The sequence below is a fragment of the Salmo salar genome, chromosome ssa22 (assembly GCF_905237065.1).
Source record: "Salmo salar chromosome ssa22, Ssal_v3.1, whole genome shotgun sequence".
Taxonomy (NCBI): domain Eukaryota; kingdom Metazoa; phylum Chordata; class Actinopteri; order Salmoniformes; family Salmonidae; genus Salmo; species Salmo salar.
In genome coordinates this window covers 31,819,010-31,842,119 of record NC_059463.1, presented here as the reverse complement: position 1 = coordinate 31,842,119, position 23,110 = coordinate 31,819,010, and the positions used below count along the sequence as shown (strand labels likewise).

The 23,110-nt window shown below is 43.8% G+C and overlaps 2 protein-coding genes across 8 annotated transcripts in view; both read right to left on the bottom strand.

Annotated features, from left to right (window-relative positions):
* The window catches only part of LOC106583173 (disco-interacting protein 2 homolog B-A), a 73,245-nt gene extending 60,451 nt beyond the window's left edge, over positions 1-12,794 (bottom strand). For all 3 annotated transcript variants that reach the window (XM_045705286.1, XM_045705288.1, XM_045705287.1), the window contains exon 1: positions 12,538-12,794. In XM_045705286.1, the coding sequence (XP_045561242.1) occupies positions 12,538-12,622 (85 nt within the window). In that variant the 5' untranslated portion in view covers positions 12,623-12,794. The remainder of the gene's footprint in view (positions 1-12,537) is intronic.
* A 4,054-nt stretch (positions 12,795-16,848) lies between these two features.
* LOC106583174 (cyclic AMP-dependent transcription factor ATF-7) lies at positions 16,849-22,828 on the bottom strand. Of its 5 annotated transcripts, none has more exons than XM_014167063.2 (13): positions 22,556-22,750; positions 21,751-21,812; positions 21,519-21,615; positions 20,977-21,104; positions 20,719-20,877; positions 20,125-20,285; positions 19,948-20,041; positions 19,678-19,797; positions 19,265-19,435; positions 18,558-18,617; positions 18,199-18,387; positions 17,838-17,943; positions 16,849-17,601 (listed from the first exon to the last, which is right to left on the bottom strand). In XM_014167063.2, the coding sequence occupies exons 2-13, from the start codon at positions 21,796-21,798 to the stop codon at positions 17,369-17,371; spliced, it is 1,566 nt and encodes a 521-aa protein (XP_014022538.1). In that variant the 5' UTR covers positions 21,799-21,812; positions 22,556-22,750; the 3' UTR covers positions 16,849-17,368. The 5 variants fall into 5 exon arrangements, with proteins under 5 accessions (XP_014022538.1, XP_014022540.1, XP_014022537.1 ...); XM_014167062.2 differs by having other exon boundaries at positions 16,850-17,601; positions 22,743-22,828; XM_014167064.2 differs by having other exon boundaries at positions 16,852-17,601; positions 20,731-20,877; positions 22,743-22,828.
* Between the last annotated feature and the right edge of the window lie 282 nt (positions 22,829-23,110).

The window sequence follows — 23,110 nt, the reverse complement described above, 5'->3', positions numbered from 1 at the left end:
ACAAAAATCCCATATTGTGTGGCTCACTCAATCAACCAGTCTATGTCACACAACAACACACTCTCAAACATTTCCAATTGATTTGCACACACTGCAGAAAAATAGTGACAGTCTGTGTATGCAGTACATCATAAAATGTGCCATGCCATTATTATTAATAGATAGCTAATCTCTCTCCTAAACAGAGTATCACCCTCCTTAACCTCATTAACCAAACTGTTAATTGAAGTCTATTATTAACAAGGCCACACTGTCCCGTAAAAGTGAGGTCACCCACTGTATGTTACAGTGAACTAGGGCTCCTCCATTGCTCCGGCCTTTTCAGAAGTGCCCTGTGACATTCAAACAATCCAATCTAATTGATTTGATCGAGATAAAACAGATTTCACACATCTTATTGAGGGAGTTGTTTTTATTTGCTTGTGGTTTGTTACCCCGGAGAGTATCCTGGAGTCGCCTCTTCACTGTTGATGTTGAGACTGGTGTTTTGCGGGTACTATTTAATAAAGCTGCCAGTTGAGGACTTGTGAGGCATCTGTTTCTCAAACTAGACACTCTAATGTACTTGTCCTCTTGCTCAGTTGTGCACCTGGGCCTCCCACTCCTCTTTCTATTCTGGTTAGAGCAAGTTTCCGCTGTTCTGTGAAGGGAGTAGTACGCAGCGTTGTACAAGATCTTACATTTCTTGGCAATTTCTCGCATGGAATAGCCTTCATTTCTCAGAACAAGAATAGACTGACAAGTTTTAGAAAAAAGGTGTTTGTTTCTGGCCATTTTGAGCCTGTAATCAAACTCACAAATGCTGATGCTCCAGATACTCAACTAGTCTAAAGAAGGCCAGTTTTATTGCTTCTTTAATCAGAACAACAGTTTTCAGCTGTGCTAACATAATTGCAAAAGGGTTTTCTAATGATCAATTAGCCTTTTAAAATGATAAACTTGGATTAGCTAACACAACGTGCCATTGGAACACATGAGTGATGGTTGCTGATAATGGGCCTCTGTACTTCTATATAGATATTCCATTCAAAATCAGCCGTTTCCAGCTACAATAGTCATTTACAACATTAACAATGTCTACACTGTATTTATGATCAATTTGATGTTGTTTTAATGGATAAAAAATGTGCTTTTCTTTAAAAAAACAAGGACATTTCTAAGTGACCCCAAACTTTTGAACGGTAGTGTACATAACCTCCCAGTAATTTATTGGGTAAAAAAACACCAACGTTTTGGCATCACTGTGCCTTCTTCAGGGTCCCCAAACAATGATTCCCAAACAAAATTTACTGAGCCTTAGCAAATTGGACCAAAAAACGATGGATACAGTATACAGTGCATTCGGAAAGTATTCAGACCCCTAGACTTTGCCACATTTTGTTACATTACAGCCTTATTCTAAAATGGATTAAATCGTTTTTTTCCTCATTAATCTAAACACAATACCCCATAATGACATAGCAAAAATTGGTTTTCAGACATTTTTGCAAATGTATTAAAAATAAAAAACTGAAAAATCACATTTCCATAAGTATTCAGACACTTTACTCAGTACTTCGTTGAAGTACCTTTGGCTGCAATTACAGCCTCGAGTCTTCTTGGGTATGATGCTACAAGCTTGGCATACCTGTATTTGGGGAGTTTCTACCATTCTTCTCTGTAGATCCTCTCAAGCTCTGTCAGGTTGGACGGAGAGCGTCGCTGCACAGCTATTTTCAGGTGTTCGATCGTGTTGAAGAGGGAGTGTGTGTTTAGGGTCATTGTCCTGTTGGAAGGTGATCCTTCGCCCCAGTCTGAGGTCCTGAGCGCTCTGAGGCAGGTTTTCATCAAGGATCTCTCTATACTTTTCTCCATTCATCTTTCTCTAGATCCTGACTAGTCTCCGAGTCCCTGCCGCTGAAAAATATCACCACAGCATGATGCTGCCACCACCATGTTTCACCGTAGGGATGGTGCCAGGTTTCCTCCAGACGGGACCCTTGGCATTCAGGCCAAAGAGTTCAATCTTGGTTTCATCAGACCAGAGAATGTTGTTTCTCATGGTCTGAGAGTCCTTTAGTTGCCTATTGGCAAACTTCAAGCGGGTTGTCATGTGCCCGCTTCCATCTGGAAGGTTCTCCCATCTCCATGGATGGGAGTTCTTGGTCACCTCCCTGACCAAGACCCTTCTCCACCGATTGTTCAGTTTGGCTGGGCGGCCAGCACTAGGAAGTCTTGGTGGTTCCAAACTTCTTCCATTTAAGAATGATGGAGACCACTGTGTTCTTGGGGTCCTTCAATGCTGCAGAAATGTTTTGGTACCCTTCCTTAGATCTGTGCCGTGACACAATAGTGTCTCGAAGCTCTATGGACAATTCCTTTGACCTCATGGCTTGGTTTTTTCTCTGACATGCACTGTCAACTGTGGGACCTTATATATACAGGTGTGTGCCTTTCCAAATCATGTCCAATCAATTGATTTTACCACAGGTGGACTCCAATCAAGTTGTAGAACCATTTGAAGGATGTACAATGGAAACAGGATGCACCTGAGAACAATTGAGTCTCATAGCAAAGGTTCTGAATACTTATGTAAATAAGGTATTTCGCTTCTTGTTTTTTTTATACATTTGCTAAAATTCCTAAAAATCTGTTTTCGCTTTGTCTTTATGGGGTATTGTGTGTATATTTATGAGGCAAAAAAAATATTTAATGCATTTGAGAATAAGGCTGTAACATAACAAAATGTGGAAAAAGTCAAGGGGTCTGAATAATTTCCGAATGCACTGTATGTTGCCCTAAGAGTTGTGCAAAGTTGGTAGAATCTCAATAAAAAATATTCTCAGCTGAAAATGATTCACAACTGTGTACCTTCAGACAAAGGTGATTCCTCCAAGTATGAACTCAGGGGGTGGAGACTTATCCAGTTCTGATATTTCAGTTTTAGTATTTTTTTCTTTTCACTTTGAAAATGTGGAGTAGGTTGTGTAGATCTGCAGGAAAAAAATAATTTTCTCCATTTTCCTGTGATGAAGACATGGATGTGTCACAGGGGTCGTTGAAAGGAGACCAAGACGCAGCGTGGATAGTGCTCACTCTTAATTCTTTAATGAAAACTCTTCAACAGCAAAACAAGAAAAACGACCAACAACAGTCCCGTCAGGTACTTACGACTAAAACGGAAAACAACTACCCACAAACCCCAAAGGAAAAACAGGCTGCCTAAGTATGGTTCCTAATCAGAGACAACGATAGACAGCTGCCTCTGGTTAGGAACCATACTCGGCCCAACACAAAGAAATACAAAACATAGAATGCCCACCCCACACCCTGACTTAACCACATAGAGAAACAAACCCTCTCTCTCAGATCAGGGCGTGACAATACCCCCCCCCAAAGGTGCGGACTCCCGGCCGCAAACCTGAACCTATAGGGGAGGGTCCGGGTGGGCATCCATACTTAGCGGCGGCTCTGTTTCGGGGCGTAGCCCCTACACCGCCCGCTGATCCCCCGCTTCTGTGTCGCCGGAGGAACCAGACCGTGGATCATCGCCGCTGAAGACTCCGGGCTGCGGACCGCCGCTGAAGACTCCGGGCTGCGGACCGTCGCTGGAGGCTCCGGGCTGCGGACCGTCGCTGGAGGCTCCGGGCTGCGGACCGTCGCTGGAGGCTCCGGACCGTCGCTGGAGACTCCGGACCGTCGCTGGAGACTCCGGGCTGCGGACCGTCGCTGGAGGCTCCGGGCTGCGGACCGTCGCTGGAGGCTCCGGGCTGCGGACCGTCGCTGGAGGCTCCGGGCTGAGGAGCGTCGCTGGAGGCTCCCGGCTGAGGAGCGTCGCTGGAGGCTCCCGGCTGAGGAGCGTCGCTGGAGGCTCCCGGCTGAGGAGCGTCGCTGGAGGCTGCCGGCTGAGGAGCGTCGCTGGAGGCTCCGGGCTGAGGAGCGGAGGGCACACTGGGGGACGAGTGCGCGGAGCCGGCACCGGACGTACTGGGCCATGGAGGCTTACTGGAGGTCTGGTGTTTGCGGCTAGCACAACCCGTCCTGGCTTGATGCTGATGCTAGCCCAGCAAGGGCAGAGTGCCGGCACAGGACGAATTGGGCTATGCTGGGGAATGCGGGGTACCGTGCGCGGAGCAGGCGTAGGATATACTGGACCATGGATTCTCACTGGAGGTCTGACGCTTACCGCTAGCACAACCCGTCCTGGCTCGAAGCTGACTCCAGCCCAGCAAGGGCGAAGCGCTGGCACAGGACGAACTAGGCTGTGCTGGGGAATGCAGGGTATCGTGCGTGGAGCAGGCGTAGGATATCCTGGGCCGAGGAGCCGCACTGGAGGCCGATACGTTGAGCCGGCGCACTTTTACCTGGCTGCCGGCTTACTGTCGCACGACAACGTTGAGGAGCCTGTATCGACCGCACCGGACTGTGAGTGCGTATGGGCAACCTAGTGCGCATTACTCCATACTGCATTGCTCGCCACTCTGCGCGCCTGCTCCGTCGTGCCCTTTCCGCCAGTCCATCTCTCCGGAATCTAGCATCGTACTCCGCTCTTGATTCCCCGACTGGTTCTGGTTTCCTCCATGGCTCTCTCAGAAATTCCCGGGAAGTTAGGTCAGGGCTCCCCCCTGACCTAGCCAAACTCCCCTTATGCCCCCCCCCCAAAAAAGAATTGGGGGGCTGCCTCTTCACCTCCTCAATTGGAGGATACAACGCCTCATAATACCGTCGTTCCCTCTTCGCTTCTTCCAGTTCCTCCTTCGGGCGCTGGTACTCCCCAGCCTGGCTCCAGGGTCCCTTTCCATCTAGGACTTCTTCCCACGTCCATGACTCAAGATACCTCCTCTCACGCTGCTTGGTCCTTTTATGGTGGGTAGTTCTATCACAGGCGTCAAAATGAGTAGACCAAGACGCAGCGTGGATAGTGCTCATTCTTAATTCTTTAATGAAAACACTTCAACAGCAAAACAAGAAAAATGACCAACAACAGTCCCGTCAGGTACTTATGACTAAAACGGAAAACAACTACCCACAAACCCCAAAGGAAAAACAGGCTGCCTAAGTATGGTTCCTAATCAGAGACAACGATAGACAGCTGCTCTGGTTAGGAACCATACTTGGCCCAACACAAAGAAATACAAAACCTAGAATGCCCACCCCACACCCTGACCTAACCACAAAGAGAAAGAAACCCTCTCTCTCAGGTCAGGGCATGACAGGATGTCTCATGGTATGGTGGGGTATGCAAAATAGGTACATTTTGAGCACCTTTATCTCTTGAATGTGTTTGCATTCAGGTCCAAAAGGTCACTTTGTGAGCACTTCTACAATAGGCCAGGGGCACAATTTTCACTGGGGACATGACCTCCCCACATTCTGAAAATGCATTTTTGTCTCCCTCAGTTTTATTGCACTGTGATACAAACAGCGGTATCAATGTGCTTTAGGAGCATGCTGACACCCCAGAGCGGTCGGGTAGGCTGTTTTAGGACCAGATGGACACCACAGAGCGTCGGACATGCTGTGTGAAGGGAAAGCTATTAGTATAGACCAGCACAGTGCTGCTATCTCTGTGTGTTGCATTTTTTCTCTTATTTGTAATAGCAAGCAGAGCAGAAACTAGTTACTCTTTATTTGACTGATGTAGCTGGCAAGGTAACAGCTGTTTGACTTAACAGAAAAAAAGTGTTTATCCCCATTGCTGACCTAGTAGTGTAAATGGCATGTAAAGTTAGCTAATGTTTCATCCCCTCTTGACTGAAGTTCTGTCTGAAGAGAATGAAGCTAGCTAGCTAGTAGCTACCACAGCCAGTTCAGCACTAGCCTCTAGCTATCTGTCAGGTAGCAGCATCGAACAACTGTTGTGTGTATGGAAATGTTTTGTAGCCTTTTTGCCACGTTTCAACAGAAGTAAATTAACTTGGCTAGTTTTCACCAGTTAGAGCCAGCCAAAAGTTGGCTAACGTTAGCTAGCTAGCTTACTAACTTTAGCCATTATTTTTGCCTCATTCACACTAGACCTAAATCAAATGATGGAACCAGTGGCCAAACTATTGAAGACCGATATTCTGACATTTTTTGACAGCACCATGTGAGTTTTTATTCGAGTCAGTATAGCGATGTGAAGATATTGATCTGTCAGTTTCCCTAGCTAATTCCGTACTTTTCACACTGACACAGTATAAACAGCTCTGCAGGCTACACTGTCATGGTGCAGTCAGTACACAACACTATGGTCATCATGTGTAATCAGGATCAAATGGTGACAGGTGTCCCAGCAGGGTCAGAAAGCCAGGGAAGACCAGTCTGATAACAATCAGTGAATGGATACAAAGTTCCATCTTGAGTTGATTGCTAGGCTACAGTCTGTGATCTGGGAATAATGGTCATTTCAATTATTGAACCATTAATTCTATTCTTGGATAATATAATGTATAAATGTACACCAAGGTAATTCTTTGTCATGCCTCACCTGCGCAGTATTAGATGGTGACAGGGGCCTCAGCACAGTCATGTAACCAGTGAAGACGAGCCTGTGATGACGCTGAGGTGAACTTTTTCAGATACAAAGATTTCAACTATTTTAAAGCAGTCTGACAAACCTCTAAAGTTGATTTCCAAACTGTATCAAGGGTTGATAGAGGCTTTTTCTGGTGACAGACACTATTGATGATGATGAATGGATACAGATATGTCTGAATGCCCAGTCATGTTCATATAATCGCAGACATAAATTACAGCAGTTTAAGACCATCCATAGAAAATAGAACAGTGACATTTAATATCATAATATCATGTTCATCTGTACAAACAATAGTATGCAAGTATAAACACCATGGGACCACGCAGCCGTCATACCGCTCAGGAAGGAGACGCGTTCTGTCAGGAAGTTAAAGCTTTGTCGCAAATGGGTTTTCCAAATGGACAATGACCCCAAGCATACTTCCGAAGTTGTGGCAAAATGGCTTAAGGACAACAATGTCAAGGTATTGGAGTGGCCATCACAAAGCACTGACCTCAATTCTATAGAAAATGTGTGGGCAGAAGTGAAAAAGTGTGTGCGAGCAAGGAGGCCTACAAACCTGACTCCGTTACACCAGCTCTGTCAGGAGGAATGGGCCAAAATTCACCCAACTTATTGTGGGAAGATTATGGAAGGTTACCCGAAACGTTTGACCGAAGTTAAACAATTTAAAGGCAATGCTACCAAATACTAATTGAGTGTATGTAAACTTCTGACCCACTGGGAATATGATGAAAGAAATTAAAGCTGAAATAAATAATTCTCTCTACTATTATTCTGACCTTTCACATTCTTAAAATAAAGTGGTGATCCTAACTGACCTAAGACAGGGAATTTTTACGAGGACTAAATGTCAGGAATTGTGAAAAACTGAGTTTAAATGTATTTGGCTAAGGTGTATGTAAACTTCCGACTTCAACTGTATTAGGGCTGCAAATTCTGAGGCTGGTAATTCCGGGTCTTCCTTTCCTTTGGCGGTCTCATGCGAGCCAGTTTCATCATAGCACTTGATGGTTTTTGCAACTGCACTTTTAGGGATTTACTGATCTTCACGTCTTAAAGTAATAATGGACTGTCGTTTCTCTTTGCTTATTTGAGCTGTTCTTGCCATAACATGGACTTGGTATTTTACCAAATAGGGCTATCTTCTGTATACCACCCCTACCTTGTAGAGGTCAACCGATTATGATTTTTCAATGCCGATACCGATTATTGGAGGACCCCCAAAAAAAACGCTACCGATTAATCGGCTGATTATTTTTATTTATTTATTTATTTGTAATCATGACAATTACAACAATACTGAATGAACACTTATTTTAACTTAATATAATACATCAATAAAATCAATTTAGCCTCAAATAAATAATGAAACATGTTCAATTTGGTTTAAATAATGCAAAAACAAAGTGTTGGAGAAGAAAGTAAAAGTGCAATATGTGCCATGTAAGAAACATAACATTTAAGTGCCTTGCTCAGAACATGGGTACATATGAAAGCTGGTGGTTCCTTTTAACATGAGTCTTCAATATTCCCAGGTAAGAAGTTTTAGGTTGTAGTTATTATAGGAATTATAGGACTATTTCTCTCTTATACGCTTTGTATTTCATATACAGTGGGGGGAAAAAGTATTTGATCCCCTGCTGATTTTGTACGTTTGCCCACTGACAAAGAAATGATCAGTCTATAATTTTAATGGTAGGTTTATTAGAACAGTGAGAGACAGAATAACAACAAAAAAATCCAGAAAAACGCATGTCAAAAATGTTATGAATTGATTTGCATTTTAATGAGGGAAATAAGTATTTGATCCCCTCTCAATCAGAAAGATTTCTGGCTCCCAGGTGTCTTTTATACAGGTAACAAGATGAGATTAGGAGCACACTTAAAGGGAGTGCTCCTAACCGCAGCTTGTTACCTGTATAAAAGACACCTGTCCACAGAAGCAATCAATCAATCAGATTCCAAACTCTCCACCATGGCCAAGACCAAAGAGCTCTCCAAGGATGTCAGGGACAAGATTGTAGACCTACCCAAGGCTGGAATGGGCTACAAGACCATCGCCAAGCAGCTTGGTGAGAAGGTGACAACATTTGGTGCGATTATTCCTAAATGGAAGAAACACAAAAGAACTGTCAATATCCCTCGGCCTGGGGCTCCATGCAAGATCTCACCTTGTGGAGTTGCAATGATCATGAGAACGGTGAGGAATCAGCCCAGAACTACACAGGAGGATCTTGTCAATGATCTCAAGGCAGCTGGGACCATAGTCACCAAGAAAACAATTGGTAACACTACGCTGTGAAGGACTGAAATCCTGCAGCGCCCGCAAGGGCCCCCTGCTCAACAATACATACACATGCCCATGTGAAGTTTGCCAACGAACATCTAAATGATTCAGAGGACAACTGGTGAAAGTGTTGTGGTCAGATGAGACCAAAATGGAGCTCTTTGGCATCAACTCAACTCGCCGTGTTTGGAGGAATGCTGCCTATGACCCCAAGAACACCATCCCCACCATCAAACATGGAGGTGGAAACATTATGCTTGGGGGTGTTTTTCTGCTAAGGGGACAGGACAACTTCATCGCATCATTTGACGGGGCCATGTACCATCAAATCTTGGGTGAGAACCTCCTTCCCTCAGCCAGAGCACTGAAAATGGGTTGTGGATGGGTATTTCAGCATGACAATGACCCAAAACACACGGCCAAGGCAACAAAGGAGTGGCTCAAGAAGTAGCACATTAAGGTCCTGGAGTGGCCTAGCCAGTCTCCAGACCTTAATCCCATAGAACATCTGTGGAGGGAGCTAAACGTTCGAGTTGCAAAACGTCAGCCTCGAAACCTTAATGACTTGGAGAAGATCTGCAAAGAGGAGTGGGACAAAATCCCTCCTGAGACGTGTGCAAACCTAGTGGTCAACTACAAGAAATGTCTGACCTCTGTGATTGCCAACAAGGGTTTTGCAACCAAGTACTAAGTCATGTTTTGCAACGGGGTCAAATACTTATTTCCCTCATTAAAATGCAAATCATTTTATAACATTTTTGACATGCGTTTTTCTGGATTTTTTTGTTGTTATTCTGTCTCTCACTGTTCATATAAACCTACCATTAAAATTATAGACTGATCATTTCTTTGTAAGTGGGCAAACGTACAAAATCAGCAGGGGATCAAATACTTTTCCCCCCCACTGTACCTTTGACTATTGGATGTTCTTATAGGCACTTTAGTACTGCCAGTGTAACAGTATAGCTTCCGTCCCTCTCCTCGCTCCTACCTGGGTTCGAACCAGGAACACATCGACAACAGCCACCCTCGAAGCAGTGTTACCCATGTAGAGCAAGGGCAACAACTACTCCAAGTCTCAGAGCAAGTGACGTTTGAAACGCTATTAGCGCGCACCCGGCTAACTAGCTAGCCATTTCACATCGGTTACACCAGCCTAATCTTGGGCGTTGACAGGCTTGAAGTCATAAACAGCACAATGCATTGCGAAGGGCTGCTGGCAGACGCACGAAAGTGCTGTTTCAATCAATGCTTATGAGCCTGCTGGTGCCTACCATCGCTCAGTCAGACTGCTCTATCAAATCATAGACTTAATTATAACATAATAACACACAGAAATACGAGCCTTAGGTCATTAATATGGTCGAATCCAGAAACTATCATCTCGAAAACAAAAAATTTTTCCTGTCAGTGAAATACGGAACCATCCCGTATTTTATCTAACGGGTGGCATCCCTAAGTCTAAATATTCCTGTTACATTGCACAACCTTCAATGTTATGTCATAATTACGTAAAATTCAGGCAAATTAGTTCGCAACGAGCCAGGCGGCCCAAACTGTTGCATATACCCTGACTCTGCGTGCAATGAACGCAAGAGAAGTGACACAATTTCACCTGGTTAATATTGCCTGCTAATCTGGATTTCTTTTAGCTAAATATGCAGGTTTAAAAATATATACTTCTGTGTATTGATTTTAAGAAAGGCATTGATGTTTATGGTTAGGTACAGTCGTGCAACGATTGTGCTTTTTTCGCAAATGCGCTTTTGTTAAATCATTCCCCGTTTGGCGAAGTCGGCTGTCTTTGTTATGAAGAAATAGTCTTCACAGTTCGCAACGAGCCAGGCGGCCCAAACTGCTGCATATACCCTGACTCTGTTTGCAAGGGAAGTGACACATTTTCCCTAGTTAAAATAAATTAATGTTAGCAGGCAATATGAACTAAATATGCAGGTTTAAAAATATATACTTGTGTATTGATTTTAAGAAAGGCATTGATGTTTATGGTTGGAGCAACGTGTACCTAAGCGATTATATGCAACGCAGGACAGGCTAGATAAACTAGTAATATCATCAACCATGTGTAGTTAACTAGTGATTAGGATTGATTGATTGTTTTTTATAAGATAAGTTTAATGCTAGCTAGCAACTTACCTTGGCTTCTTACTGCATTCGCATAACAGGCAGGCTCCTCGTGGAGTGCAATGTAAAGCAGGTGGTTAGAGCATTGGACTAGTTAACCGTAAGGTTGCAAGATTGAATCCCCGAGCTGACAAGGTAAAAATCTGTCATTCTGCCCCTGAACAAGGCAGTTAACCCACCGTCCCTAGGCCGTCATTGAAAATAAGAATGTGTTCTTAACTGACTTGCCTAGTTAAATAAAGGTCTAAAATAAAATACAAATTTAAAAATGTAAAACATCAGCCAAATCGGCGTCCAAAAATACCGATTTCCGATTGTTATGAAAACTTGAAATCGGCCCTAATTAAATCGGCCATTCCGATTAATCGGTCGACCTCTACTACCTTGTTACAGCACAACTGATTGGCTCAAACGCATTAAGAAGGAAAGAAATTCCACAAATAAATTTTTAACAAGGCACACCTGTTAATTGAAATGCATTTCAGATGACTACCTCATGAAGCTGGTTGAGAGAACGCCAAGAGTGTGCAAAGCTATCATCAAGGCAAAGGGTGGCTACTTTAAAGAATCTCAAATTAAAATATATTTTGATTTGTTTAACACTGTTTTGGTTACTACATGATTCCATGTCTGTTATTTCATAGTTTTTATGTATTCACTATCATTCTACAATATAGAAAATAGTACACATAAAGAAAAACCCTGGAATTAGTAGTTGTGTCCAAACTTTTGACTGGTACTCTACATCCTCTCCAAAGCAGAAACATAACATTACTAATCTAACCCCGGGCGGGTTGGAACCGCACAGCACAGAACCAGCAATACTGTGATTCACCAACGAAGTAGGAGACTTGCATAATACCATATTATTTACTTTTCAGTGTTGCCATTTGTCAAAACAAGGTGAAAGCTGCATTCCCACATAAACAAGAGAGTTTTGCAGTCTACCTTATTGTAGTTCTATGGAACGTGTAGCATCACTGCAGGAGGACTATGATTTCAGAAACAGACATGTGAAGAGGGAGAGAGTTTTGACCTAATTTCTATGACAGGAAGAAAACCTGTATGGTCTCCTTGATATTGCAATTATCATGAAGGCAGTTTATTGCCTAGCGACTAGAGAAAAATGCACTGACTGCAAAGCAAATTGGAAGATTGTTTTAACGTTGAGAGGTATACTTCTGGTGGTAAGTATTATGTAAAATATAAATAAACAAATAGCCCTATTAAAAAAACATCCAGTCACGGGATATACTGTAGCATACAATTAATACTGTAGCCACATCAAAAGCCTCATCCATCAGTAATCTCTCTATATATTGTCATTACTCAACAACACTATGACATTGCAGGCGAAAATAATAAAGACCAACAACTATCTTTTTAGGGCACTAACCAGCTAATTAAATGAAAAATCTTTACAAGGAAGTCGGTGTTTTCATCCTCCAGGGCAACAGAGCAGCGCGAGCGAGTCGTGCCTGCAGTTCTCGCCACTGACACGGGACGGGTGTTTGTTGATGTTTTTATCTGGGACACACTCATAGGAGCATTTACCAGACACAACAACTCTTCAACTCTTTCTCTTTTCCCTGTCCCAAGCCCTTACCTTCAGACAGCTCCAAATCCAACTCCGCCAATTGGTCCCTGACCTCTTTTGGCAGTGCTGACATATCCACGCCTCGGCCCGCCATCGTTGCAGGAATAATACGGAGTAGTATGTAACAATCAAGGAAAAGTGGTAACACGTTCCTGAGTCAACGAGAAAAGCAGATATCAAGATGTGGATTGTACTCCATCCTTGCGACTCCCTGACACCGCCATAACTGTGAGCGATGAACAACTCGCCAAAGGAATCTGTCACATGACCATGTATGATGTTAATTGTTGTGACTGGAGCATGAGATCAGTAGACGGTCTGCTCCCCCTGGCGTTACTGTTTGTCAACTGAATGTAGAAGAGCATTTTGTACACCACTGACTGAACACATACAGGTAACTGCCAAAATAATGGAAACAGCTGGGGGATGGGGGAAATGGGGGATACAAAATATTTTGAAAGCAGGTGCTTCCACACAGGTATGGTTCCTCCGCTAATTAATAATTAACATACCATCATGCTTAGAGTTATGTATAGAAATGCTGGGTAGGTCATGATTTTGGCTGCCATGGCTATGCCCTGGTAGGATGATAATGCCACCTCCATAAGAAATTACATAATTTGATGTTTTGTTGATGGTGAGGGAAGTGTTCACTTGGGTTGAAATCTGGTGACTGAGATAGCCATGGTTTACATAATTTATGCTCATCAAACTATAAGGTGACCTGGCATCGCATCCCTCCAATAGAGTTCCAGACACTTGTAGAATCTATGACAAGGTGCATTGAAGCCGTTCTGGCTCGTGGTGGGCCAGTGCCCTATTAAGACACTTTATATGGGTGTTTCCTTTATTTTGGCAGTTACCTTTAGATATGGCTACTGATTATGAAACTATGGTCCATGATATCCGTCAGTCAGCTATTTCAATTTCATGACAAGATGAACATCCCAAGCTCACACAAATCATGGTGAAGTACACCATTTTAGGAGCTAATCCTAATTTCCACAGAAATTGAATTTTCAGTTAGTCATTCATCAATGTCAATGGGAGACTCAATGAAAAATCTACTTCGTGGAAGTTAGGATTCACCCCTCACGGTCTTTACAGTCACACATAGGGTCTCTTTCTCTGATTTTCAAACATATACAAAACATTAAGAACACCTGCTCTTTCCATGACGGACTAACCAGTAGAAAGCTATGATCCCTTATTTATGTCACTTGTTAAATCCACTTCAATCAGTGTAGATGAAGAGTGAGGCTAAAGAAGGATTTTTAAGCCTTGAGACAATGTGCCATTGAGGGTGAATGGGCAAGACAAAAGGTGTAAGTGCCTTTGAACAGGGTATGGTAGTAAGTGCCAGGACGGGCACGTGGTAATGGCTAGAGCGGTATAAATGGAAAGGTATCAACAATCACATGATTTCCATGTGTTTGATGCCATTCCATTCACTCTGTTCCAGAAATTATTATGAGTCGTTCTCCCCTCGCCAGCCTCCACTGGTACACACACACCTTCTCGTTTTCGTGTGTGTACTTACGTACTCGGGCAACCAGTCCACTCGGGCCACCAGTTTTTGGCACCTGTGGCTGAGCACCCTGAGCCAGTACCGCATCAGAGACACCTTCTGCTCCTACTCTGTCATGGAGCTCTGCACCAAGGGGATAGGCACGCAGAGAGAGATATTCAGCATAAACATTATTAACCTGAAACCATTACATCATTTATTTTGCTGGAGATAGTTTATTAGTTGAGACTATACACAAGTTCATTTCACCCGCTTTAAGGTGGAATAATTTTTGGGGAAAACTCCCTCGACACATTCTTAGAGACAATCAATTTCCACAATAGTTTGTAGAGGTTACACTGTTGAAGACAGACATTTCCCTCCTCTTGACAGAACATGAGGGGACTGGTAACATGACAGGGTGGAGAAGCTACAGCAATAAAATGACTTTAATAGAACATTTTAAAATATTGATATGTTAAAAAAAAAAATACAAAAACATGAGGAAATAAACAATATGGTATTCCTCAAAGCTAAATGACTGTGGTAAAAACATAAAAGGACATCCCTCACTGACATTTCATGCCATATTCAAATTAAGAGTCTTAGAAAAGTGATATTCCAATAGACTGTTTTTCAAATGGCATAAAGCATCCGAGCCTAACACATGATCTGTAACACTATATAGATGTTCCCTAATCCAGATTTGCATTCAAGAGTGTCGTAGATTTATATTTCCTTTGATCACCTAGAATTTCAACCATTTTCATTGAATTAGAACAACCCATTCTACCACTGACTTCACTAGACACGCTTCGGCTAAACGCAGGAACATTAATATTGAATATAAAAATATATTGTACTACTTTTTCTTCAACTAACTTCAGCCTGGGTAAATGATTTATCTAATGAAGAGTTTGCTGATTATTACATAAAGTATCATCTAAAACCTAACCATTTCAAGTGTTACATTAGGACATTATTGTTTGCATCAGTCATTTGAAAAGCAGTATGTTAAAACCAGCGATAATATTAACAGACACCAGCACACAGACAGTGGTCTTCATCAGTGTCCTCTAATATCCATGCAGTCAATAAGGGGTTTCATACACATTGTCAGAAAGCAGAATTCCTGCGAGGTCAAAAAAAGGCCAGACACTGACTGTATCCTTACTTTGGCTCACTCCATGACAAGGGGAAAACAATATGCACACAATATTTCACGCTTATTTAGCCCTAAAGATGAAAAAGAGTTTCCCAAGGAACAACAGCTGCATAAAGAAGATAAATATGTAAGGAGCGATTTACACTGTAGACAGGGGAGAGAATTGGAAATAGACAACAAAAATAACATTCTTTGATTGAGTGTGTGTATGTCACGGATGTATGAGTATGTACATACACTTCTATTACAGTTGAAGTCGGAAGTTTACATACACCTTTGCCAAATACATTTAAACTCAGTTTTTCACAATTCCTGACATTTAATCCTAGCAAAAATTCCCTGTTTCAGGTCAGTTAGGATCACCACTTTATTTTAGGAATGTGAAATGTCAGAATAATAGCAGAGAGAATGATTTATTTCAGCTTTTATTTCTTTCATGACGTTCCCAGTGGGTCAGAAGTTTACATGCACTCAATTAGTATTTGGTAGCATTGCCTTTAAATTGTTTAACTTGGGTCAAACGTTTTGGGTAGCCTTCCACAAGCTTCCCACAATAAGTAGGGTGAATTTTGGCCCATTCCTCCTGACAGAGCTGGTGTAACTGAGTCAGGTTTGTAGGCATCCTTGCTCGCACACACTTCTTCAGTTCTGCCCACACATTTTCTATGGGATTGAGGTCAGGGCTTTGTGATGGCCACTCCAATACCTTGACTTTGTTGTCCTTAAGCCATTTTTCCACAACTTCGGAAGTATGCTTGGGATCACTGTCCATTTGGAAGACCCATTTGCGACCAAGCTTTAACTTCCTGACTGATGTCTTGAGATGTTGCTTCAATATATCCACATCATTTTCTTTCCTCATGATGCCATCCATGTTGTGCAGTGCACCAGTCCCTTCTGCAGCAAAGTACCCCCAAAGCATGATGCTGCCACCCCCATGCTTCACAGTTGGGATGGTGTTCTTCGGCTTGCAAGCCTCCCCCTTTTTCCACCAAACATAACGATGGTCATTATGGCCAAACAGTTCTATTTTTGTTTCATCAGACCAGAGGACATTTCTCCAAAAAGTACGATCTTTGTCCCCATGTGCAGTTGCAAAACGTAGTCTGGCTTTTTTATGCCGGTTTTGGAGCAGTGGCTTCTTACTTGCTGAGCGGCCTTTCAGGTTATGTCGTTTTACTGTGGATATAGATACTTTTGTACCCGTTTCCTCCAGCATCTTCCCAAGGTCCTTTGCTGTGGTTCTGGGATTGATTTGCCCTTTTCACACCAATGTACGTTCATCTCTAGGAGGCAGAACGCATCTCCTTCCTAAGCGGTATGACAGCTGCGTGGTCCCATGGTGTTTATACTTGCGTACTATTGTTTGTACAGATGAACGTGGTACCTTCATGCGTTTGGAAATTACTTCCAAGGATGAACCAGACTTGTGGAGGTCTACAAATTTTTTTTTCTAAGGTCTTGGCTGATTTCTTTTGATTTTCCCATGATGTCAAGCAAAGAGGCACTGAGTTTGAAGGTTTGCCTTGAAATACATCCACGGGTGCACCTCCAATTGACTCAAATTATGTCAATTAGCCTGTCAGAAGCTTCTAAAGCCATGACATAATTTTATGGAATTTTCCAAGCTGTTTGAAGGCACAGTCAACTTAGTGTATTTAAACTTCTGCCCTACTGGAATTGTGATACAGTGAATTATAAGTGAAATAATCTGTCTGTAAAAAATTTTTTGGAAAAAGTACTTGTGTCATGCACAAAGTAGATGTCCTAACCGACTTCCCAAAACTATAGTTTGTTAACAAGACATTTTGGGAGTGGTTGAGAAACAAGTTAATGACTCCAACCTAAGTGTGTGTAAACTTCCGACTTCAACTGTACACAGTGACAGTGCATCCAAGCTAGGATCAATCAGAAAATGGGCCCAAGAGGCAGGACTACTCAGTCTGTTCAGTGATTATCATTGGCTGTGAGGCTATCAGTGTGTCCAAGGTCATAGAGCGTAGGATGGAGATAGATGGGGAGGGGAGTGAGAAGTACTATCAACAGGTGGAATTTCAGATTTCAAATCAGGTCCCTTTCTCTCTTTCAATCTCTTGCACACATCATTGTGCCAGTCCAGCCTCGTAAAGCCCAATGTAGAGTTCTTACTGGCTCCCTGCGCCTGCTCATCATCTGGGGGCGGACTGCGGCTGTGTGGCCATGAGGGCCCCTCCCTGCTGGGCCGCCCCCATGCCGGCCAGGACCGACATGGCTACTGCCTCAGCCGCACGGACGCTCAGCCCGTTGACGGTGATGGCCCCAGGGCTGGGGGCAAGGGGCGAAGGCCTGTGCTGGATAACCGGGGCTGGGGAGCCCATAGGCTCAGAGGGGGGGTCCCTGGAGCTCTCCTCTACTCCTGCAGCTACAGACAGAGAGAGAAACATTCACCCTTAAAGAGAGGTGAGAGGCAAGCAATAGATTAGATGGATGAGTTGGAGGTTGATCCTGGATTGATGGATCGGTAGGTAGGTAGGTAGATGTACAGGTTGATGGAAAGGGGACAGATATATTAGAGCCTAAATTAACAATTAAACAGACAGAGTGAATGAAAGACTTGTGTGATTGATAGAGCTTTCATGCATGGTTTGTCTTTATTACCTATGTAGGCAGACTTCTTCTGCATGGCAGTGACAGGGCAGTCTTTGTGGGCCAGCAGCAGCTGTTTCAGTTGGGTCACCTCGTTCCTCAGCAGACCTACTTCATTCTGATAGAAACAGAACACATCACACAAGACAATGTACACACAAAGTTGTTTTCTCAACCACTTGACAAGCATACAATAAAACCGCATGGGCAGGAGAATAATATTAGGGATCCTACCAGTATAATACAATCCCAGACGGGTTCATTGTTTTAAGTTTGCCTTTCTCTGCTGTTGTAATAGCCCAGTTACCGTCTATTGTAACTGACTGTAATAGACAGTCTAGGTCCAGTTACGGTTGTAGGGCGGTAGACTCACGGTCAAAGAAACATTCATGGTAGCCAGGTCCTCTGCCTTCCTCTCCAGAGAGCCGACCCACACCTTGCGTTTCTGTCGGCAGCGAGAAGCCGCCGCCCTGTTCCTCTCCAGAAAGCGCTGCCTCCTCTCGTCTGGGTCGATCTCCGCACCCCGCCGCCTCCTACCACCCGTGGGCTGGGCTGGGGACACCTGGGGAAGACGGGAGGGGAAGGTGTTATACACTCTGGACTGGGTGTGTATGTATGAGAGAGAATGAGAAAGAATGCCAGAGTGCACAAGAGTGTGAGCTTGTGTGTGTGTGTGTAAAAGTGCATTTGTATGTGTATTTTAAAAAGTGTTTCCATGTATACGCCTCTCACCATCATGTCCTCTGAATGTAGACTATACCCAAATGGAGAGGAGGAGCCACTGCTGGTTTGCTGTGTGAGTATATGTAAATCATATAGGCATGAGAGTGTGCCTGTGCATATTTTAACTTACTGTTTGTGCACAAAAGTTTGGCAAATACATGCAAGCGACATGAGATCTAAGAACTAGACCCGCAATTTTATATTCCATTTTGTTGGACTCGAGTGATACCTTTCCATGTGCGGGCTACACAGAAGTATCGCTGAAGCCCAAACAAATGGAATATAACGTTGTGGATAAAGTTTGGAATGACAATATCATGGGTACAACATCTAAAGACCTGCATCACTATACTGAGAGCATTGCAGTTCTAAAAAGGAAGTATTTGGGTGTTTTTGGAACCTTTATTGTTGTCCATATCTCTTATCAATACCTTTAGTTGCCAGCATATTTAATCTACAAAACATGTTTTGTAACAGCTTTTGGTTTGTTCAGTGTCCTTTCTAGTATTTTGATCATTTCTGGAGGTTCAGTCTGTCATTGCCACTAGCCCCCTTTAGGCTTTTCAGAGGTGACTCCTCACATCAGTTCTAGTATAAACTCCCCTCTAGTGACTGGGCTGCAGCCCTAACAGAGTGTAACAACCAGGGAGAACAGAAGCATTTAGCAGATTCCACTTGACCCTTAGGTATTGTGTGTGTCAGTATGTGCGTGTTACCTGTGGTTGTGCGGGAGAGGGGGTGTCAGAGTGCTGCGAGGGCTGCTGGCTCTGCTCATGTCTCTGGGGGACAGTGGGGCTGGAACCTGCCCCCCCTGGGCCCTCTCCAGACCCGTTCTGAGCCCCCGGGCCATGCTGCTGCTGTTGTTGGGTCAGCGCTGCCTTCAGCCTCTACAGAGAATGGTAGGGATGGGGACACACATAAATGTCATACAGACATCAACAACCTGTCTTCCTAGGGTTGTAAATCTACTGGTAATATACCAAAATGACCACAAGTTTCAGTAACTTTGGTAATAAACAGTTACCGTTAACATTGCCTCACTTTGCCTTCCACTGGAATGGGTTGGCCCACTGATATTTGTTTCTTAACTGTGTGTGTGTGTGTCCCAGCCGGTGCATGCGTCTCTCACCATCTTGGCCTCTGAGTGTAGACTATACCCAGATGGGGAGGAGGAGCCACTGCTGGTCCCACCAATCGGAGGGCCTGGAATCCCAGGGATGTTTGGCACCATATTAAACGGCCTCGCCAGCTACAAATTACACAGGAAGGGAGAAAATAAGAGAAGACAAAATAACACCTACCAATGACCTGGCATTATCAAGATGTTCATTAGACATTACTACTTTCACTCACAATGCTGATGTAAAAAGGGCATTATAAATAAATGTGATTCACTCACAGATATGACTGAGGTCATATTTGGGCTGGGGAGGAGAGGGACCGTCTGCCCGTTGGGGAGATGCATTACCAGCGGGAAGGAACCTGTCGGAGAGCTGAGAACAGATAGATTGATTAGTATAAATTAAATAGACAGAGAGAACACAAACAAAGAGAGATGTTGGCAGATTAGACTCACCTCAGTTGTCTGTTGGAGGGCGGGGTTTGTGTGATGACAGAGGTTGGCGAGGGCAGAGTCGGGTGCAGGGGGTCGTAAACAAGGTGAATGGGAAGGGACCCTGGGCGTACAATAGTTGGCGTGGGGGCAGAGCTCACTACCGGCTGTGGAGGAGGAGTCTCCTGTCAACACAAATCACATCCAGTCAGACAGAAGCTGTGTTTGCACAGACAGCCCAATTCTGATCTTTTTTCCACTAATTGGTCTTTTGACCAATCACATCAGATATTTTTCAGAGCTGAACTGATTGGTCAAAAGACCACTTAGTTAAAAAAAAGATCAGAATTGTAAACACAGCCTGAGAGAAACTCAGGTGGGAGTTGGACACTATAGTCCGCGGAGGTGAACCCACTAAGAGGCCCACTAAGTTTCAACTTTTTTCTGACATCTTTACTTGCCTCACAGCTAAGTGATTAATTTGCAGCCTCTTTTTGACCACCACTGTTCCCTTCGCTCTCTCACCCAAATTACCATGCAAACTTGACAAGAGGAAAGCACACACAACGATTAATCTGTTCAACCATACACCCCGTTCACCTGGCCTCCAGGTTGTACCTTTCCTCTCACCATTGGCTCTTTGCTGCTGTCCGACATGCTGGAGGTGGAGTCAGGACTGCCTGGGGGGGAGGAGTCAACCTCCAGAGGCCCCTCATCCTCCTCTTTCACCCCAGAGGGGGTCTGTAGGGGTGGGGCCGGAAGCTGGGGGGCTGTGAGCTGTGTGGGGACCAACAACCAGACACACAACATTTATTAGTCGGTCAAACTACCAGTGTTTAAAAACCGAACCCATCATAGCCCCTCCACAATCCTCACCGGGTTTTTGTTCCTTTGGTCATCCTCATGGGCCTTCCGGAACTCCTGCTCGAAGGAGCTGGCCAGCTCGTTGAACAGACCCACCTCCTCACAGTTCTTCAGGAAGCGGGTGGGTGTGGGGGTCTGGTCTGGTGAGAGAGAGAGAGAGAGAGAGAGGGGGGAGAAATTGGCAACTTCCGGATGTTTCACACCGCGTTCAGCCAATCAGGTGGCAGCAGTCTTGTTTACTCCTGTCTGCAACATCAGGAAGTAGCATTAGCCAGTCTAGCATGGTGGTAGAACCATTAAAGCGAGTTAAGGAGGAAGCCGATGCCTTTGCAGCCTGAATGGAGGATGTTTTTTTTGGGGGGAAACGAGTGTATAGCTGACTGGGCTGACACCAAGATGTAGTACGACATCAGGAAGAACTACGCCCTCTAGGGGTCTTGGTGCTAGTCCACACAGGGTGGTGTTTGTTTAATAGCTTGTCAAAAATATGTTCTATCATATAATTTCTTTATACAGTATAATTGAGAAATGCTGGGAACGCTAAAGGCAAGCACCTGCAATGATGACGGAGTCAGTTCTGGCAGGACCAAATTTCAGGGTCATCTCATGCTTGTGTTTGTGGACTGATAGATGGTCTTCATTAGTAAATCTCTGTGCACAAAGATAACACAAGACACAGGTGAAAGATATCAGATGGCTCCTGAAATCCAAGATATGTAAAGAGGTGAAAGAGTGGGGGGAAAAGAGAATGAGGGATGAACAGAAAACGAGGGAAAGAGACCTTACCTGGCCACAGCCTGGGGCGGTGCACACAAAAGGTCGATCGTCCCCCATCTCACACAAAGAGCCTGCAATAAAGAGGTATGGGAAAGGAAGAGAATGGAAATGTGTTACTCTGTCTGCTTCTTACACCTAGGTAATAAAGAAAAACGGGCTGCATTGGACAAATTAGGGTTAAAAGATATATTCACATAAATAATGTTCATTACTTCCAATTAAAGTACTGTGTTTACATTACATAACACAAAGCCATTTATTGTTCTAGTATCAAACAAAGGTAGCTAATAATGGTGACACGTTAATTTTCTTGGTGCAAAAAGTGAAATACATAACGTTAACTAGCTATCTAATAGTAAAATACGCCTACTGGTTAGCTGTCCTAGGTAAATGGCCTCCTTTCGGCTAACTGTCAACAAACAGCGCAGTCTCAGCACAGAAACTAGCTAACAGACTCTGCTAGCAAGGTAACGAACTAGCTAGCTAGCCATCTTGCCCCTTCCTTGTTAGCTAGCTAGCCATGGGCCAATGATTACAACAGCACTTTAAATTAACGTTAGGTATAGCTAGCTAGTTAGCAAGATAATGTCAGACAGGATGAAGAACGGACCTCGCTATTCAATATCTGACAGGCCATTAGCATTATCACCAGATGGTTTGGTACAGACAGTACAGCAGACCATCAGCCACCATTGGCAATCACGGCCGAGCGAATTTAAAGGGCTTCTTGCGGTCGCTGTTATTGCGAAGCTAGTTTATTGATTTTTTTCAGCTAACTTGCTAACGCCTTGCCATAAAGGATAACGTTACTTACTGTACACAACACCCAGTCACACAGGCTAGCTAGCTGGCTAGGGCACTGACACAATTTGAGGCGCGTCAAATAAGTATTTCAGAATGGGGAAGGTAAATGTGACAGACGGTCAACTGTTCCACGACAAAGTATTTTCGGTAACATCTTGATATCTGAACACGAGCAAGTCTAATGTTTACAAACTCACCCAACGTCCCTGGCTAGCTACCGCTCCGCTGCTGAATATCCGCTGCAGTGAAATAGCGCGAGAAGTGAAAATATTCATATTATTTCTTACGTAACAGGATGGCTGAAAACAATCGAATATTACAAACATGAGGCTCCTCTAATCCCCCCCCCCCCCAAAAAAAAGAGACCTGCAATTGTTTTTTCATGACACTTACAAAATGTTATATTTCGATGAATGTTTGATGTACTTGTAAAGTACACATCATGGTATATATGATGGCAGAATATGTTCTACTTGTGGAAAATTGCAATCCCTATGGTATCCATGCAACAGATGGCATCAAATCTGTCAGAAATCCTAACTACTTTATTTCTACACTCAAGTCA

Bases quoted from the DNA above. Each gene is read 5' to 3' on its own strand.
- LOC106583174 (XM_014167062.2), bottom strand. From the start codon at position 21,798: ATGGGGGACGATCGACCTTTTGTGTGCACCGCCCCAGGCTGTGGCCAG. The intron at 19,798-19,947 runs GTGAGTGAATCA...TGTAATTTGTAG, and splicing joins ATATGACCTCAGTCATATCT to CTGGCGAGGCCGTTTAATAT. The intron at 18,388-18,557 runs GTGAGAGGCGTA...CGTCTTCCCCAG, and splicing joins TACATTCAGAGGACATGATG to GTGTCCCCAGCCCAGCCCAC.